The following is a 20,939-nucleotide window of genomic DNA, read 5'->3' as shown; positions in this document are numbered from 1 at the left end:
TCAGTTTAATAGAATATAATTGTTATATCTGCATCTTTTTTTAAACAGAATTATGAAATGTTAACAATTACTCACTATATACACAAAGTTTGGTTTTACAGCGGGATCTGCAGAATCATCAACAGGAACCTTTGGAACCTCATTCTTAGGAGTTCCAGATTTTGGAGATTCATCATCTGATATACTCAGCATTATATCATCAACATACTTTTTCCGGTGAGTGTTTCGAGCAGATCTACGTTTCTGAAAAAAGAAGAAAAAGAACAATACAGTAAACTGTGCCCAAATACTAACTTGAATAAAGCAGAAACTTATCAACTACAGAATATTTTCTTGGTTGCGGCAAAGCTTATGCCGTTATAACGTTGTCACTTTTGTATAATGCAGAATCTCAATGTTGAAAAGAATAACGAAAGAATTCCTGAAAATCTACTTGTAAAATGCAGAAGACATTAGGAACTGATGTAGTCCTACCTACAATATTTGTGCATTTTTATGATCAATGTAATTGTTTGGACAAACTGATACATGTGTTTGGAGAGTGATAATACAGATGAAGGAAAGAATGAAGTGCTTGCAAACAAGTCAGCAATATATTACTTGTATCAAACAAGAAACATTCCTGCAAGGAAGAGAACTTCATTCAAAGTGATGAACAACTTAACAACACACCATTTTTCCAATCACCTACAGCCCCTCTACTAGTGAGAAAGGCTGAGAAAGAGGAGACAGGAGGAGACGAGCAAGGAAATTAAGGTCAAAACAAGATTTGAACCCATGAACAGGCCCACGGTGACTTTGTTATGTAAAGCAATTTGCCTTTACATATACAGTTGAAGTCCGCTATAGCGAGTACGGCATATAACGAGAACCCCGTTATACCGACAATGTTTCGCTGTCCCTTCAAAATTCCTATATTAAACTGTGTATTATCCTTTGGTAACAGCGAGAGCCCTATCATTGATGCATCCGTTATTACGAGCGATTAAGCGTGCGCGATTTTTTCCGTTACCGATATTTATGCACCCCAGCGATTATGTTGCATGCTATCAATTATCTTTGGCATTGTTTCCTTGCTATGTCCACTAGCGAGTTCTCTCGTCGGCATTCGAAGGCGATGTCAGAGTCGATTAATTATACCCATCGACTGCTGTTCCGTAAAGAAAATTTGAAATGAAAGAGAATATATTTTCACAATAAATGCGTAAATAACATGCCTGATAACAGTTCTTAACTCGAAAATTAAGGCTGACTGAACGATCGCTTAATTTTAATGCTAAATACTGCAATTAAGTAAAAATGGGATACACCTCCAGATATGGCAGAGTCCATAATTGATTTCAGAGGTTAGTTTATATTTTCTCACGTCTGGTTAAATTATGGATATGGAAAGGTTATTATCATGTAAATTTATAGCGAAGTTATCATTTGTCTACTGACACTTGAAGTATGTTTTCATCATATGTATAGTACGGTTAATTTAGGATAGGTGATGCTGTTGAATAAGGAAACTGAAATGCTTGCCACAAAATGCGATTGATCATCTATGGTACAGTATAGTTTTCTATGTGCATTTGCGAGCTCTCTCGTCGACATTCAAAGGCGATGTTGGAGTCGATTACAAATACCCAACGACTACTGTTCTCTAAAGAGAATTAGAAATTAAAGAGGAAAAGTTTTCGTAATCAATGCGTAAATAACGTGGCCGATACCAGTTGTTAACTCGTTAAAAATAATGGCTGAAGTAAATGATCTCTTAATTTTAATGTTATATACTGAAATTAAGTAAGAATGTGACACACCTCAAGATATGGCAGAGTACATTATTATTATCATTATATATATAATTCGCTGGAGCCATCAAGGACCACGTTAAGTCTTGTTGCATTTGACACTGAACTTGGCCTTCTTTAGAGCCCAAATTTCCCTCGTCCTTTGTGAGTGGGCCTGCTTACACTCCTCTGTCCGGCACCGTGTCTTCTCTTCGGTTGCTCGTCTCGGTTCAGCCCGTTAGTCAATATTTTCTTGCAGAAGAGATCTCTGTTCCGGGTGTCTTCAGCTGAGATATGTAGCATTTGCAGGTCTTCTTTGATATTTCTAAACCACGGAATTGTGGTTTTGGGGTTTGAATCAAAAAAGTGAAATATTTCTTTAGTTAACTTTCTTTAGTCCATTCTTTTCAGATGACCATAAAATCGTGCCCGTCTTTTTCTGATTGTGTCGGTAATTTTCTCTATTTTGCTGTAGACTTCCTTGTTGGATCTCTTATGATGGATTCCATTTCTGTACTTTGATCCCAAGATTCCTCTCACAATTTTCCGTTTCCTTTTCTCCAGTTCTTCAAGGAGTCCTTTGTTGGCATTTAGAGACAGGGTTTCAGCTGCATATAGAACTACTGGCTTCAGAACTGTTTCATAGTGACGTATCTTGGTGTTTTGGGAAAGGCATTTTTTGTTGTAGATTGTGCGGGATGTTTGGTAGGCTATTTCCAGTTTGCGCACTCGCTCCTGAAGTGCTTCTTTGTCCAGATCATTTTTCATGATGATCTCACCCAGGTATTTGAATTTGTCTACTCGGGTGCTGTCCCCGTATTTTGTATGGAGTTTTGGTGGAGCCTCTTTGATGTTAGTCATTACTTCTGTTTTCTCAAACGATATCTGCAAACCAGGTTGTTCGGCAATTTCCTTTAAAATTTCAACTTGAGCTCTAGCGGTTTCTATGTCGTTTGAGAGAACAGCAATATCATCAGCAAATGCTAAGCAGTCTGTTGCGATCCCCTTGGATTTGGTTCCTATTCTCAACGGACTGTAGTTGGTTTCCTGTAATCTCACCCGCCAGGTTCTGATGATCTTTTCAAGAACACAGTTGAAGAGTATCGGGGATAGCCCATCACCTTGTCGGACTCCTGTTTTGATGTCAAAGGAATGCGAGAGACATCTGTGGAACTTCACCTTGGTTTTTGTATCGGTCAGGGTGGCTCTAATTAATGCCAGCAGTTTCAAATCAACTCCAAATTAATTTAAGATGTTTAGCAGGACTTCCCGGTCAGTGGAGTCGTACGCTTTCTGAAAGTCCACAAAGACAGACACATAGTGCTTGGACCTTAGTGTACAATATCTGATGATCGTTTTGAGATTTTGGATCTGTTCAGCTGTTGAGCGACCTTTTCTGAACCCTCCTTGGTATTCACCTATTTGATGTTCGACTTGTGCTTCCAAACGCTCCAGGATGGCAAGTGATAGAATTTTGTAAGTCATGGGTAGCAAGGATATTCCTCTGTAGTTGTTGATGTTCTTCATGCTGCCGTTTTTGTGTAATGGATGGATCAAAGCTATTTTCCAATCTTCGGATAGGGTCTCCTTGTTCCAAATTTCTTCTATTTGCTTTTGCAATATATCAAGTGATTCCTCTGGGGCATATTTCCATAGTTCTGCTACTACTGAGTCTTCCCCCGGCGCTTTGTTATTTTTGAGACGGGCAATCTGACGCTTGATTTCATCTCTGTCGGGTGGTCTGGAATCTGGGTACCTGAGTAAGGGTTCCTTGGTCTCAATGGCGCTTTGCGGTTTAGAGCAATTAAGTAAATTCTTGAAGTAATCTGCCAGAATGCTGCAATTTTCTTCATTTGACGTCGCCAGTGTGCCGTCCTTTCGCTCAAAGCATAGAGATGGTGGTTTATAGCCAGTGAGTTTGCGTTTGAAGGCTCTGTAGTACTCTCTGCGTTCTTTCTTCCTAAAGTTTTGTTCTATCATTTCAATGAGAGATTTTTCGTATTTACGTTTCTCAGTTCTGAACACCCTAGCTGCTTGGGCACGTTGGGTTTTGTAGGTTTCCCAATCATTTTCTGATTTCGTAGAGTAGTACTGTTTCCACGCATTGAGTCTTTCTTGGAGGACTGATTCGCAGGTACCATTCCACCAGGCATGCTTTTTGCTTCTCTTGATTTCTGCAACGTCTTTGGCAGCCTCAACAAGGAGACTTTTGGCGTTGTTAAGGTCACAGTCATTTGGTCTAGCCTTCTCCTGGAACTCCTCGACCCTTTGCCGAAGTTTATCATTGTCGAAGCGTGTGATCTGTTTGGTTGTCTTCCTTGTGTTTGCGGGAATTTGTGTGAATTTGATAAGAGACATATAATGATCTGAGGCCACATTGATGCCTTTCTTTACCTTGACATTCATAATCTCAGGGCTGTTTGTCCTGGAGATTGCAACATGATCAATTTGGAACTCTCCGAGAGCTTGGACGGGAGAACGCAAAGTCATTTGCTTTCTGGGGAGATGGCGAAAGTGGGTCGACATGACCTGCAGGTTGTGATTTTCGCAAATGGACACCAGTCTTTTGCCGCTGGGATTGGCTTTTTTGTGAGCAGGGTAAGTTCCTATAACTTTCTTGTACTTCTGTTCAAGACGTAGTTGGGCATTGAAGTCACCCAAAAGAAGCTTGACATGGTGTTTGGGGATTTTGTTTAATTTTTCATCCAGTAGGTCCCAGAAATTATCAACTTCGTCTGGATCAGGCTTGTTCTTATCGTTTGTAGGAGCATGTGCGTTAACTAGAGCTTAGGTTTTTTTCGCGCATTTAATTGTGAGTATAGACAATCTGACATTCACAGGTTCGAAATTTGCAACCGATTTAAGGATCTTGGTTCTAACAGCAAACGCGGTTCCAAGCATCACAGCTCCATTGAGGATTCCTCTTTGCGCTTTGCTCTTGAAAAATCGGTAGCCTTCGGATTCAAAATTCTCTTCATCTGGGTACCTTGTTTCCTGTAGGGCCATTATGGATATCTGATTTTCGTGAAGAGCTTTGGTGAAGGTTTTCAGCTTGCCAGTTTGTGTAAGTGAATTTATGTTGAAAGTTCCTAGAAAGGTTTTAGATTTTGGCCTGAGTTTTTAACTCTTCGGGGTACATCGAGACGCTCCGACTCGTCTCTTGCATGATGTCGAGTCTCCCCCAGAATCCGAACGAGACTCGTGCGCTGTGGCGTTCACGAGGAGGGATTTATCCGAAGATTTACCCCCTGGGGTATGTTTCTTGAAATGTTGTGCCATCATGCTTTTTGACTTGACTTTGCTTTGGACGGGTACCCATCCTTTTACAACTAGGGTTGTTAGCCCTAGAGGTTGCCTTAAGATGTTTTCTGGCTTCTGGTCATTTACCAGTCTTCGCCATAACCCTGGCAAGGGACCAGTTTTTTTTTTCACGGTGGTATTTTATTTCCCTACTACCCTCTGACTCTGCTGGCGGCAGAGCCAGCGAGCTTCCCCAATTCCAATGGGACGCGCCCGATGGAGGTAACCGGTAAATCCCCACATGGCATTTACAAGCATAATGTGTAAAAATATAATTAACACACAAATTAAAATATAGAGGTAATTAAACTAGAATATCCAGCTTCGACAACCAGTCCACTGCACCTAGTGTCAATTCATGCAGAGTCCGTAACCCGTCCTTAAATGCTGACAGTGGACAGCTCTCAACAACATGAAGCAATGTCTGCTTCTCAGCACCACACTCACACGCAGCACATTCACAGTATCCTCACTTTTTCATCATATATCGGCACCTGCCATGGCCTGTTTTGAAACGGTTGAGTTTTGACCACTCATGTCGAGGAAGATCGAAACCTGGCACTTTCTTAGTTGAGTCTTTAATCAGAAAGGTGTTGGTGGGTGGACATTGTTCCCATCGCTGTCTCTATTTTGCTGTTACACTGAATTTTTCATAGGAGTGTAGATCAGTCCAGTGTGGATTCCTGGATTTTAACAGGTGGATCTCGTAAGGCATTGAACAAAAGTGAGCTCCTGTATGTAAAGGTCTTCTTGAGCAACTGTATTTTCGCTGCTTTTCTCCTCAGATCTGGAGGAGCAATGTTTGCTACAATAAGCAGCCACTGAGTAGGAGTGGACGTCACTGTACCAGTAACAACTCTCATGGTTTCATAGAGCTGTACGTCAAACTTGGTCGAATGTATGCTGTTTTCCCACACAGGAGCACGGTACTCACCAGCCGAGTATGCTAGAGAAAGTGAAGCAGTGCAAAGAGTGTTTGCATCTGCACCCCAGTTGCTGCCCGCTAGTTTATGCAGTAGATTTACTCTTGTACTCAGCTTCTTTGACAGATTTGAGCAATGCTGTTTGAACAACAAGGATCGATCCAGTGTGATGCCCAGATATTTTGGGAAGAAGTTGTGGGAGCCTTCTGTTCCGTTAAAAAACACATGTAGCTTCTGATTAGCTTCCACGTTATGCAAGTGGAATGCTGTTACTAACGTTTTATTAGGATTTGGTTGGAGTCTCCATTTGTGAAAATAGTCACACATGGTAACTAGGTCCTCTGTAAGTACATCCTCACAGTGTGCCAAATCCATACTCTAGAGTAATTAAAGCTAGATCGTCTGCAAATTGTATCTTCTTTGAAGATGTTCTTGGCAGGTCATGGATGTAAAGATTGAATAGAATGGGAGATAAAACTGACCCTTGGGGTAAACCATTATATAGAGATCTCCACCTTCTCCTTTCACCGTTCAGAAATACAGCAAGTCGACGGTTGGATAACATGTTGTTTAGTACGCATGCTAGCTTCTGACAAGGGATGACTTGAACAAACTTGAGCAACAGTCCCTCTCTCCAGACCGCGTCAAAGGCTGATATAAGGTGGACAAAAGTTGCAGCAGTCTTCAGTCTTTTCTGGAATCCTGCTTCAATCTCTGTCGTCGGTGTTAACACCTGATCACAACAACTACGATTCTTTCTGAACCCCCTTGCCCAACTAGGATACGCTTCCTCGATACGGCCAAGTACCATTCTTCCGAGCATCTTGAAGATGGAAATTCTAAGTTCCCATGGAGGGAATTAGATTCTTTTCCACCAATAGAGCATATAAAAAATCAGATCAAAAATTAGATGGATGGCTTTTCCGGCGTTTGCTCTATTAACCAGCGTTTCGTCTTAGGTCTGACACTAGACTCAATTCAGTAAAATGAATCAAATGTCCCATCACTAGATTATACGGTAATTTCAGAGGTTAGGTTATATGCTTTCGCATCTTGTTAAATTTGAGAATAGCTGTTCCCATGTAAATTTATAGTAAAAATGTTATTATTCTACAGGGAGCTCGTAATATGTTTTCATATTACGTGCATGGTAAACCTAGGTTAGGTGACACCGATTGAAATAGGAAACTGGAAATATCTGCAACAATCCTCTGGACTGACGCTATTACAATTCTTAAGAAGGAAATGGAATATGCGTGTTCAGCCTATTGGAATTAGAAAATACATGCTAATGAGTAAGGCACTGCTTGGAAAACATATTTGCTGACGTTTATAGAAAATCATGCATAACCTTGTAAGAAAAACCTTACACTGAAGTAATTTGCATTCACCAACAAAAATTTCAAAATAAAGCACAAACTGTAACTACAATAGGGTGTATAAAGTAGGTATCTCCTTTCATTGCTATCATTGTGTAAATAACGTACGATGGTACAATTTATGTTAATACATGCAAGAATCACTGGAAAAGGTGTGCTTCCTACTGAAACCTCAATTAAAGGTAAACCTCCATTTAAGGTTAAAAAGTCAGGTCCCGGTAAACACCTTAAATAGCAGTCCTTTTGTACATGTTGAACGTACCTTACAATTGTCAATAGGATTGTTTTCTCCATTCTGTCCCATTTTGAGACATGTACACTTCTTGTTATACAGAGTCAACTTCATCTTGTAGTTCATTATCAGATACTTGGAGCTCAGAAGGTTTTGGGCATATACAGCCCATATTTTATCAGTTACAAGCAATTGAAAATTAAATCTGGTAGATGCGACCCATTCAGATTAGCAAGGTTTTGGACATATACAGCCCATATTTTATAAATTACAAGCAATTGAAAATTAAATCTGGTAGATGCAACCCATTCAGATTAGAACGATTAAACGAGGTGGAGTTGAGCCTTAATGAAAATGTCTAGATGATGACAATCATTTCTAACTTCATTATAATTGTACAAGTGGAGCAGAGATTATTTGTACATTCAAGGATGCGCTTCACATACTTCGATGCAAATCAGCTCAGGGCAGTGGTAGAGGTTATGAATTAATTAGTTAAGTATGGTGATACTAGGTTCGATCATGGCAATGTGTTTTTATGGTTTTCTTTGTCGAAACGTTCAGCGACAAGGTGATATATTGAAAACTTTTTATTCCAGTTAGGCCTTAATTTATAGTGATCATATTTTTATAATTGCCTATGAAATGTAGTCACAATATTATGTCTCCATCAAAACTAGGTAATTTTATTTTTGGAAGCCACATCTTTGTTTTATTGACCAATTCTGTTGATTTAAATACAGTGAAACCTCAAAATGCGAGTAACTTGGTCTACGAGTGTTTTGCAAGACGATCACACATTTTAAATAATTTGTAACTTGATAAGCAAGTGAGGTTCCGCAATACGAGCGTCACGCGTGCATACGTTTTCCCCTCCCCTGTGCGTTTCTTGAATGGATGAACGAGGTCTCTGGTCCTGTAGTGAAGAAATACCTTTCAGAAAATAATCTGCCGCTCAAAGTCTTGCTGGTTATGGACAATGCTCCTGCTCATCCTCCAGGCTTGAGGTTTGAGGACAACTTACTGGAGGAATTCAAGTTCGTTAAGGTTAAGTTCCTCCTCCCGGCACTACTCCACTTCTCTAGCCTATGGATCAGCAAGTCATTTCGAACTTCAAGAAGCTATACACCAAAGCACTATTTCAGCGATGAGCTGGTGGAAGAACACAGGCGGAACTGACCACCAACGAACTGATGGACCTGCATCGCGAACAACAGGACGTTTTGGAGATCTCTCACCTCAACTGATATTTGGGATATGGGAAACGGTGCAAAATTTTATAGAAAAACAGCACCCGAATAAGGCTGTAGCAGTGCGAGCGATGAATCAGTTCAATGACAATGCAGTGTCACATTTTCGTGAAATCCTCAAAAAGAGGCAAAAGCAAGTCATTGGACAGGTTCCTTGTTAAAGTTGCACGAAAATAAAAAATTCCAGTGAGCCAACAGATAGCAGTGATTCCATTAGTGCAATTCGTGCTACACGGTAACTGTTCTCATGTCATCTCTCATCTCCCTCACACCAACAGTGATTCTATTGTAAGGAAAAGTGCACTTTCATTTGTTTTACGTTATATGTTATTTTAGAAATGGTATGCGAATACATATTTTTGTGTTGTGGACGAATTATCCGCGTTTCGATTGTTTCTTACGGGAAAACTTGCTTTGACATATGAGCGCCTTGAATTAGAAGCATGTTGCCGGAACGAATTATGCTCGCAATCCAAGGTTCCACTGTAATACTTTGCTTCAGTTCCATTATTATTATTAGCTACTGGTTTTATGGAAGTTATCATTTTTGCCTCCAGTAAGTCTCAAGGAACTTCAAAATCTTTTTGATAGACTTTGAAGTCTCTTTGATATATATCATGTCCATGTCAGTGAGATAACCCTTCTTTTAGACGATGGTTATGTAGTTGTACTTTCCCTTAGAAAATCATTCACCATTATCACAACACCCCTTACTTTAAAGCATTAAACCTGAAGTTCTTTGGAAACAATAAAGTTGTTTAGAAACAATGTAGCTTTTATACGAATATTCTCATTTTCTTCAACTAGTTCCTATGTCTTCCACAGAGCACACTAATGCACCAGGTGTTGTGTGACATCTGGCTTTGTTCCAAGACCATACTACAGCTGATACTGTTCCAAGATTCTTTGCTATATACATAATATCGGACGAGTTGGCCGTGCGGTTACGAGCACACAGCTGTGAGCTTGCATCCGGGAGATAGTGGGTTCGAATTCCACTGTCGGCAGCCCTGAAGATGGTTTTCTGTGGTTTACCATTTTCACACCAGGCAAATGCTTGGCCTGTGTCTTAATTAAGGCCACGGCAGCTTCCTTCACATTCCTAGGCCTTTCCTATCCATCATCGTCATAAGACCTACCTGTGTCAGTGCGACATACAGCAACTAGCAAGAAAAATATATACATAATGTGTGGAGTTGGTATCATCGCTACTTGTGATATATTGCAGAAATTGCCCATTTCAAGCAGTGGCATGTTAGCTTGTTGTTAGGACAGTAGTGTGAAGTTTGTTCACGTTCTTTTCAGGCTTTGCTGTTATGAATTGAAGGAGTTAACTTCATCATATAAAATTTCCTGTTCTAATTGGTACATACGAGTACATCCCATCCATGTGGTCATCTGACAAGGAACTGCTTGGGTGCCACCAGACCAAATGCAATGGAAACTGCTAGGATTATCACTGTGCCATTGCATTTTACGTCATGTAAAAATATGTCACCTAATGGTATGAATGAAGTTATGCGAAATGGACTTAGGCAGAGCGAGGGCGAATAAAAGTATGATTTACAAGTTATTACGGGCCTAACTTAGAGAAGAAGAGTGTGATCAATATGGCAGTGGAGAAAAAGACAAAGAAAAGCAAGCTAGATTGAAAAAAAAAATACAAAACTACATCATCGCCAAGAAAAGCAAATGAACGACAAGTTTAAAATCATATCTAATGATAGATGATAAGTAATATTTAGAGGGAAGAAAACGAAAAGCACTTCAGAAAGAAATACTGTATAATCTTGAATACCACCTGCCACCTAATAAGACCCGTATACCCTTATTTTGAAAGAACAAAATTTTTAAAAAAGTGAAGTCAAAATTATTTACACATCAAATAATTATAAAATACAAATAAAAGTAAACAAACATTTCCAGAACGATATCTAACGAGTTCAATCATCATCATCATCATCATCATCATCATCATCATCACCACCAGTACCAACTTCAGAACTTCCCACAAAATGCCGTCATTGCTGCCATCTATAACATTAGAAATGCTACATTTCCTGAAGCTCTTCTGCATGAGGTCTCCAGGAATACGATTCCATGCTGACAAAATCCACGAAAACAGCAGCTGAACTTCCACGCGCTGAATGCGACCAGTTGGCATCAGTGTGTGATTATCAGCTGCCATCCATTCCGTATTGAGCTGTTTCAAGGCTGCTTTAAATGGACGGTTCACGCAGACATCCAGCGGCAGTAGCATAGACGGCATCCCACCTGGAATGACTGCTAGGTCGGATTTCCCATCCTTGATATGTTTCTTCGCAGTGTCTGTTGAGTGGCCACGGTAACTGTCGATAACAAGCAAGCTCTTTTGTCCAAATAATGCACCAGGGAGACGTTGCCAGACACACTTTACCCAGTCTTCCACAAGTGAACAGTCCATCCAGCCGGAGTTCTAAGATCTGCCGATAACACCAGTGGGTAGATTTTAGGAAGCATCTTTCACTTGAAAACAATGTACGGCGGCAATTGGATCCGTCGGCAAGAATACCCTACATTACCGTACACCATTGTTTTTTATTACCACCTGTTCTAATGGTAACACATTTCGCACCCGTAACATTCACATTCTTGACCACTGGCATTTCGAAGTAGACTGGTGTCTGATCAGCATTGCCAATTTGGGAAAGCAAATATGCATTTTTCTTCCAAAACTGAATTATGTGACGCTGAAACGACAATAACTTCTCATCGTAGACACCAGGAAGACTCTCTGAAATTAAGGTACGCCTTCATACACTCAACCCATTTCTTTTATAAAAATTACAAACCCATCCTCGGCTTACCGTAAACCCTTTCGTACCGAGCTCGATAGCTGCAGTCGCTTAAGTGCAGCCAGTATCCAGTAATCGGGAGATAGTGGGTTCGAGCCCCACTGTCTGCAGCCCTGAAGATGGTTTTCCGTGGTTTCCCATTTTCATACCAGGCAAATGCCGGGGCTGCACCTTAAATAAGGACACTGCCGCTTCCTTCCACTTCCCAGGTCTTTCCTATCCCATCTTCCTGAAAGCAAATGCTTTGTGGAAAACATGTTGATACTCTGAGAACGTGCCTGAGACTGATGCCAAGCGCGGAAGTAGCATATACTGAGAGCGAAGAGAGTATTGTTGCCAAGCTACGCCGGCGGTGATGCCCAATTTACGTGCATTCGGAAAGATAAATTTCCGAAAATCTTAAAAAAAGACCCGCACTCAATTTTGGAAGCAATATTTTCAAAAAAACAGTGTGGGTGGTATTCGAGATTATATGGTATTCTGTCACAAACATAATCCATAATATCTAGTACTTTTTTGGCCAGTTCTTTAGCCACTATTATTGCAACACCATTTCTTCTTTTGTAACTTCCTGACCACTGAAAAACAACGTATTTTGAGTGTCATGGATGAACTCGTGAAAGAAATTAAGCAGAAGAACAACATGGACATCAATGCATTTGCATTTGCAGATGACGTAGTAATTTGGGGAAATACAGAGAAGGAAGTCCAAGAGAGGTTGAACACCTGGAATGAACATTTGAAAGCACACGGATTAACAATAAATAAATCGAAAACTGTTACTATGTCTGTCAACAGGCAGAACAAGAAAGGAAAAATAATGCTGGAAGGTACACAGCTGGAAACAGTACACCAATATAAATATCTTGGGTGCATCATTTCAAGTGATAACAGAATACAGCATGAGATTAACAACTGCATTAAAAAATCAGCGCAGTTTTACGATCAAGTTCGGAACCTCCTATGGAACGAACAAGTTCCCTTAAGATCAAAGCAGATTCTATTCCAATCATACTTCACCCCCATAATAACATATGGTCTAGAAACCTGCACAACAACCCAACAAGTGGATAGCAAACTACAAGCCGCAGAAATGAAGTTCCTACGTACTATGGTACAGAAGACAAAAAGGGACAGGGTAAGGAATGAAAGAATGAGGGAGAAAGCTGGTGTGTACCCATCCCTGAATGAAAAAGTGACAAAGGCCCGTTTGAAAGGGTTTGGCCATGTCAAACGATTGGACGATGGAAGGACAGCAAAACAATGGCTACACACAGTCGTGGCCGGAAAACGACCGGTAGGAAGACCTAGGAAGAGATGGCTGGACCAAGTGAAAGAGGACATAGGAACAAGAGGAGTCAGCTGGGACGTTGTCTTGAGAGAAGAGTAGTACATGGACAGACAGAAGTGGAGAGTGCTCGTAAACCACACCCGGGCAACTGGAGTGTAACTGATGATGATGATGATGATAAAGGAAAGTGGCAGCATGAAACAAGCTGAAGTTGCTAAGAAATCAGGGATGCTCCGTCTACCATAAACACGATTGTAGGTAAGGCTACGGAAAATGAAAAAAGCGCGTATTAGGCGTTACGACAAATAAGCAAACATTCGGGGTGGAAAATACGAACAACTGGAAGACTGTTTACTACAGCGGGTCAGACTAAACAGGGCAGAACGCATTCCCAATCAGCGGAACATTGCTTTGCAAAGAAGCACAAGAACCAGAGATCAAACTTGGTGTATAGGATTTTAGTGCTTCACCGGGCTGGCTACACATATTTAAGGTTAGACATGGTATCGGCAGTCACTGTGTGGGGAAATCAGAAGTGTCTATTCTGAGACTGTGGAACATTGGAAAGAAAACTCTATGAAGGAAATGACATCTCGATTCGCTTCCAAGGACATTTTCAACGTGACAGGCCTCTTTCTTTAATTAAATGCCTGGACGTACCATGGTATTCAAAGGGGAAAAAATGTCATAGCGGGAAACAAAGCAAACGACTGATGACAGTTCTATTGTGTACGCCAAGTTGTTTTGAAAATGTTGCTACATTCCCCACGAAATACACCAACAATAAGAAATCCTGGGTCACTACAAAAGTTTTAGATGACTGGCTTCGAAGAGTGGACGCCAAAATAGGAGAGAAAGATCGTAAGATCTTATCGTTTGTGGGTCGATGTGCAGCACACCCTCCTATCACTTATCTGAGGAATCTAAAGTTAAAAACTTCATGGTTGTTCCGTACTGAACTGCGAAACATACAAGAAATTTTAATGTAAGGAAATCCACCTTTTCAATACATACAAAACTGTTGCACATAAGTTATACTACAACGAAACGGTTTTACGAAAGGCTGACGACAACAAAAATACAGTAGAGTCTCATTAATCCGAACTAATTGGGTCCGGAGTCTGTTCAGATTACGAAATTTTCGGATTAACTGGAAGATATTTTCTAATAATGTTATTGTTTTTCGTCCCGCTAACTACTTTTACGGTTTCTGGAGACGCCTACGCCTACGTGCCAGTAAATCTACTTACACGAGGTTGACGTATTTGATCACCTTCAAAATACCACCGGACTCAGCCACTATCGAACCTTTCAAGTTGGGGCCAGAAGGCCAACGCCTCAACTGTCTGAGGAAAATAGTTTCTACAATACAGTACATACTGTAATTTGAAATGTCCATTCCTTAGCAGTTACATTAATAAAATACCGTATAAAATTACAGTAGGGTAGTTAAGAACCCGCAGAGGACAAAAAGACAAACTACATTAGAACTTGTTTCCTAAATGGTAACGGGTTACACTTTTGCATAGTGCCCGGGATGCGAAGACCTGCTTGAGATGTTTATTTAATAGCGATTGGATGGAAGCTGACTGTCATCAATTACAAACATACCAAGAAATTGTAGCTATGGTAGAGAAAGAATCTGGAAATGATGAGGACAGAGTGACGACGAAAAAGACCACAATGAACCACTAGTGTCACATTCAGATGTCGCGGCCGCCTTAGAACTTGCCGTACGCTACGTTGAGCAACACTCCGCTGCTACGCCCACTGATGTGATGTTTATGAGACGCTGGTTTAACGATGCATCTTCGAGTATGTTCCAATCACTACGGCAAAAGAAACTAAGATACTTCATAAAGATAAACGACCAGTATTTGATGGTTTATGACATGTAATTATGTTTACATTAAGTTATTCTAGTAAAATATGACTAATAAAATTTAAGTAAATCTGTTTTCTATATTATATTCTTTCATTTCAATAAGGAGAATTTTTTTATTTTATTTAATATTTCAGTTCGGATTAAACGGACTTTCAGATTAAGGGGACTCTAGTGTATGTCAAAACCAGTACCTTCATAATAATAAAAATATTGTAGTATAACTTATGTGCAACAGTTTTGTATGTAATGAAAAGGTGGATTTCCTTACATTAAAAATACTTGTGTGATTATCTGAGGAATGCAGCTGTGGAATTTTTTCCCATGAATTGCACCAGCAAGCTGCAGCCGCTCAATTTTGGAGTGATACACAACTTGTAGTTGCATTATCACAACATGCTGGTGCAACCTAGGTTTAAATAGAAGATTCCACCTTCGATTCTTCCATTCTATTCAAATCAAAGCTGACTTAACATCAATATGGTATCCTATAATGAAATTCATAAATTGTGAGATGCTGGTGCAGCACGCAATCAGATGTAAATGTTGGAAAGAAGCACGAAATGAAGATCAACATATTACAGGCAAGATGCCTCATTCATCTCCTCCTAATATTTTTATTCATGTTTATGTGGAATGTTTGCCCTAGGACTTCGCACAGGACTATGTATTAAAAGACACAATTATCCAAGTTGTTATAATAATCTTGTGTCTTCAAACAAATTAAAAACAATAAATTAATGTACACCATTTTCTTTTCTTCCAGTACACAATGTATTACATCGCAGCATTATGGCACCATATTTCAGAACTTACAGTTCAAAATTGTTTCTGAAACGATTGATTTGGAGGTAGTTCTGATGATGATTGTAATATATTATTTAAAGTTAGAAACTTCATTCTGTTCCGTATTTTATTTGATTGTAATATAATCGATGATAATGGCAAGGCTCCTGATAATTATGGCAAATGGAGGAAATAGAAAAAGGGGCATCATTCCAGTATAATGTAAATGTTGGCGATAATCTCATCGCCGCAGAAGCCATGACTACCTCCGAGATAGCTGAAGACACAGAGAGGGGTCTGAGTGAGGGCTGTAATAAAGACTATGGCGACCACGATACTGAAAAGCCGCAGCATATTTCAATTGACTTTAATGATGCTGCCAATGCGCTATGGACTATCAAACATTTTGTAAAATTCCGTAACGTTTCTGAGGAAATAATGATTTAATTCTACAAGTTTGAGAACACTGTTTGTGTTACGGCCGCAGTCAAAAAATAATAAGCCAAGATAACGGACTACTTTATTTCGTAAAGTGACTGTTTCCATCTCTTTGCATTTCTTTTCTACCTGGGTGCATGTCCTTCGAGTTTACATGATTTCATATTGCCTGATATACTTTGGAATATAACTCAGCTTCATTTTTACAGAATTTAATTTAAGCATTTTTCCTCTTAACGAGGTTTTACTGTAGCTAGAACAACCAGCCCCCATCCCCTCTTTATTTTTTGAGAAATGAGATCTCAATACAAGTTTCTGTACTAAGCTCATTAACATACACAATGCATAAAATACATACATTTTCTCCATAGCAACCAGTACCCATTCATTTACCTTCGATCATGTGACCACATGAAGTTGAGCATAAATATCTGCCCATTGTCCGGCTCCATAGCTAAATGGCTAGCGTGCTGGCCCATGGTCACAGGGGTCCCGGGTTCGATTCCCGGCGGGGTTGGGAATTTTAACCGTCATTGGTTAATTTCCCTGGCACAGGGACTGGGTGTATGTGTTGTCTTCATCAGCATTTCAACCCCATCACGACGCGCAGGTCACCTACGAGCGTCAAAAGATCTGTCGGAAATCACACAGAACAAATCTAGCTGCTTTTCTTTGGATTTTTTCTAGTTCTCAAATCAAGTAATCTTGGTGAGGATCTCATAGAGTGGAACCATACCCTAGTTCAGGTCTTACCAGAGAGTTATAGGTCCTTTACATCGTATGTACAACCCCTACTACTTTCACTCTTAAATTCTATGTCCTAGTCCTTGTTTAACGAAACTCAACTTCCTATATAATCATTCGGTAAAACCTCGTTAATTTACGAATTCGTGATGACAAGAAAACGTTTAGCTGCCATGATGTCAAGACAGAACTTGTTGGTTTTTCAGACTGATATATCACATGTAATCGATAAAAACTCTATAGATATAGGCATCAAATGAAAGATCGATGCTTCATCTATAGATATATTGTATTACATTTGCAATAGTTCCAAGAACTATTCGCTAGATAAAAGCAAAAAACAGAAGGTGCTACGCGCGTGGAATGTACGTCAGTCTGCAAAAGTGTACGGCACTTCACGTTGGGTGGAGATGGCTCTTGTGAAGATTTTCGTATACTAGAAGACTGAGGCGAGGGTATGTCAAACCTTCCGCCTTGTTTGACCTTGAAATCACATGCATAGGGTGATTAGGAAACATATCTAATTCCTTTCAAGCCAGTAGCCAATAAGCTAACGGTGTGCACGTTTCTGAACACAAGGAGTTAGTGAAGTTAGTTAATAGTGTTTTAGATAGTGATTCGGACGACAGTGTAATTGAACATCTTCAGGAATTATAGGAATATAATTTATATGAGCAAGTGTTGAGTGTAAATAGTGTAAACCAGTCAGGAAATCTAAAAATTCTAAAAATTGGGTGCGGGTCTTATTCAAGACTTTACTTCTGTGGCATCTTTGGGAATGTTAAATTTTTGGTGTATTTTAGTTTTATGGGTTGACACTGGATTCAACCATGTCTTAAAACAGAGTTAGTGTGATAATAACAAGTTGACATCTGTGTACCGCATTGTTCGCTCTTATGCATTTTGTGTGATAATAGAGATTTGTTATATAATAAAAATATGTGTAAAACATTCCTAAAAGCCGGCTGTAGTTTATAAGTTCGGTAAAAATATTTCCATATATGCAACAACCCTGAAATCATCGGCACACTCGTGGTCATCGTGACTTGACAGCTGAGCTTCTCTAGCGTGCACTCCCCAACCCCAAACACACTTTTCTTTTACCGTAAGCGCTCGGCGGCAGTCAGTTCTTAGAGTGGCACATGTAAACAGTAATTCAAGAAAGCGTTTGAAAGTTACAAAGGAAGCTGAAACCATCGGAAATCGTCCGCCAGTAGGAAATACAATATAGATGACCTTATATTCAAGATTGGAGAATGGGGAAAGAAGAGAGATTTTCTTTTAAAGTGTACTGGTGATCGTAGAGCTTTCTGTGGGTAGAGAGCACAGTTTACTGAAATTGAAAGGATTCTGTACAAATACGCAACAAAAAGGCGGAAATTGGGATACGGCGCGTCTACTGAAATGTGCCAACTCAAAGCATTAGAAATCGCAAAGGAACTTTCTTCGCAAGAGTTTAAAGGAAGCCAAGGGTAGATCAGAAATATCTATAAGAGGAATGGACTGAAGGCGTACCATAATTTCACAGCGTGTTCCTACTGCCTATGAAGAAAACCTGCTTTCCTTCCAGCGCTATATAATTTTACGTAATATAATTCGGTTGCGAACGAATAATTCATAGCCGCTGTCCCGAACTGGCAAGGCAGATCAGACGCCCGTCTATTATCAAATACAGTACTGTCAGTGTTAAGGGGTCAAAAAGTGGTATCCGAACGGGTGGTAATGAAAAACAGAGGTGTACAGTAATGTTTTGTATACTTGTTGACAGAACTTAACTTCCACCATATGTTGTCTTCAAGAGAAAGACTCTTCCGAAAGACAACCTACCTGCTCGTGTTATTGTCAGAACGCAAAACTCCGGTTGAATGGACTGACTGAAATGTGTTTGGCAATGCAGCCTGGTGCATTGCTTGGACGGAAAAGCTTGCTTGTTATGGACAGCTACTGCGGTTACACAACAGAAGCTGTGAAGAAGCAAACCAAGGACACAAAATCCAATCTAGCAATCATTCCAGGTGTACTGACTTCTATGTTACTGCCGTTGGATGTCAGTGTCCGTTCGAAGCAGCTTTAAAACACATGTATACCGTGTGGGTGGCGGCTGACAATCATGCCACCGGGTCGTACTAAGCGCCCGGAAGTTCAACTGCTTTGTTCGTGGGTAAAGACTGCAAGGGATCATATCTATGGTGACCTCGTCCAGAAAAGTTTCCAGAACTGCAGTATGTCTAATGCTAATAGATAGCAGCGAAGACAACGATGTGTGGGGAAGCGATGGTCAAAGTGATAGTGAGAGCTCCAAAGTTGGTACTTCTCACGATGAAGTGTTGACTTTCATTCTGTGATTGATAACTTTTTCTGTGTGTGTTTTGAATAATTTATTGGGTATTATTTCAAGGACACCTAAAAACTGTCTGAAACTATTTTAAATTTGTGAAATATACATACTGAAATTACATTCTTGGTTTTTCAATACTATCTGCTTTACATCGCACCGACACAAACACGCCTTATGGCGATGATGGGATAGGAAAGGGCTAGGAGTGGGAAGGAAGCATCCATGGTCTTAAGGTACAGCCTGGTGTGAAAATGGGAAGCCATCGAAAACAATCTTCAAGGCTGCAGACAGTGGGGTTCAAACCCACTATCACCCAAATACTGGATACTAGCCGCACATAAGCAACTGCAGCTATCAAGCTCGGTAAACATAACACTGCTGTGGTTGTCCCTCATTAGGAGCATAAGCAAAATCTCACCCTGTCATATGTTATTCAAAATGTGCTCGAAAGAACACCTTACATAATTCAAGAAAGATTCAAGCACTGAGTAATGAACTCCAATGCCTGCATAAATAAAATGAATCAAAATAAGGAATAATCAAAGTATTATCATAGTCTGAAATTGAAAATTAGTAATCATATTTCTAGGCTTCAATTTTCTAAAAAGGTTATTTCAATGCTATACATTCCATCGTACCTTTCCTACAGGAAAACTAGTCCATAAAAGTGTTACGTACATTTTTGGCAGCTTCACTGTCGTCCTCAGGTGATGGAGGAGGGGTGGCCATTGTATCTTCTGCATCAGATTCACCACCACCACCTAATTTAGGTTTCTTCTTCCTGATACAAGGAAATCAAGCCATTAATAAAAATAATTTTTTTCCTATTAAAGAAAAGCAGTCTCCAATACCTGTCACAATCTCTGTACTTTCACTAATTCCACAGCACTGAATAAAACTAAATAGTGTGCACGTCCATTACAAAAAGAATTAATACCAACAAAAGACCTGTGTGTGTATCATGAAAACATTATTTCAAGCCCCAGTAATGATAACCTTTTCACTATAAATTTAAATGGGAAAACAATTAACCAGACATGAGAATATAAAACTAACCCCTGAAATCAGCAACGCACACCACCTTATCTTGAAAAGTATCAAGCCAAACAAAGTCATGAAGGCCTCTGGGGGTGGCAGTTAAGGCGTTCTCCTATTCGTAACTTGGTATTCATTTCTGGTGTAAGCTGAGTGAACTTGCCATGTTATTTAGGTACATAAAAAATTTCCCTCCCCTTTTGTTCTGAACTTTAATATTTGATCTGTAACAGTTAGGTTAATTTTAAGGAAGGCCTTTGGCTGTAAAAAACTTTAGTATCTGTTTACACCAGTCAACGGGTATTACTAACCGACTTCAACCCTGAATTCAAATATCAACAAGAAACTCACTAGTAAATGTAGCGAGAAATCGAAATGGAAGATGAACGATCACATTCAATACAAACGCTGAAGTGTATAAATATCAACAACAGGAGAAAAATAACATAGGCTAAACCGCTTGTAATAACATATGAATCAGTCAAACAGTTCTCATCGTAACCTAAGGATATTAAACAGCATGAGATAGGAATTTTCGAACGAACATAAAAAATATTGTCACAATAGGGTTCTCGCTATGTATACCTTACAGTCAAATAATAATATTAGATTATAAATTCCACCTGTTCGATGCATAAGAAATTTTTATGTAAATTTAAGAAATAGTTCTTAACATATTAGATATAGGGACATGTTTCACCCATAATGAGGGCATCATCAGCCTAAAAATCTCAC

The 20,939-nt window shown here is 39.7% G+C and overlaps 1 protein-coding gene across 5 annotated transcripts in view; it reads right to left on the bottom strand.

The window, feature by feature from the left end:
• LOC136877494 (chromodomain-helicase-DNA-binding protein 6) overlaps window positions 1–20,939 on the bottom strand; it is a 703,291-nt gene that overhangs the window by 584,991 nt on the left and 97,361 nt on the right. For all 5 annotated transcript variants that reach the window (XM_067151592.2, XM_067151593.2, XM_067151595.2 and 2 more), the window contains exons 7-8: window positions 19,848–19,950; window positions 76–243 (exon numbers count right to left, since the gene is read on the bottom strand). In XM_067151592.2, the coding sequence (XP_067007693.2) occupies window positions 76–243; window positions 19,848–19,950 (271 nt within the window). The remainder of the gene's footprint in view (window positions 1–75; window positions 244–19,847; window positions 19,951–20,939) is intronic.

Source organism: Anabrus simplex, chromosome 7 (assembly GCF_040414725.1).
Source record: "Anabrus simplex isolate iqAnaSimp1 chromosome 7, ASM4041472v1, whole genome shotgun sequence".
NCBI lineage: Eukaryota > Metazoa > Arthropoda > Insecta > Orthoptera > Tettigoniidae > Anabrus > Anabrus simplex.
This window is presented reverse-complemented; position numbering and strand designations above follow the sequence as displayed.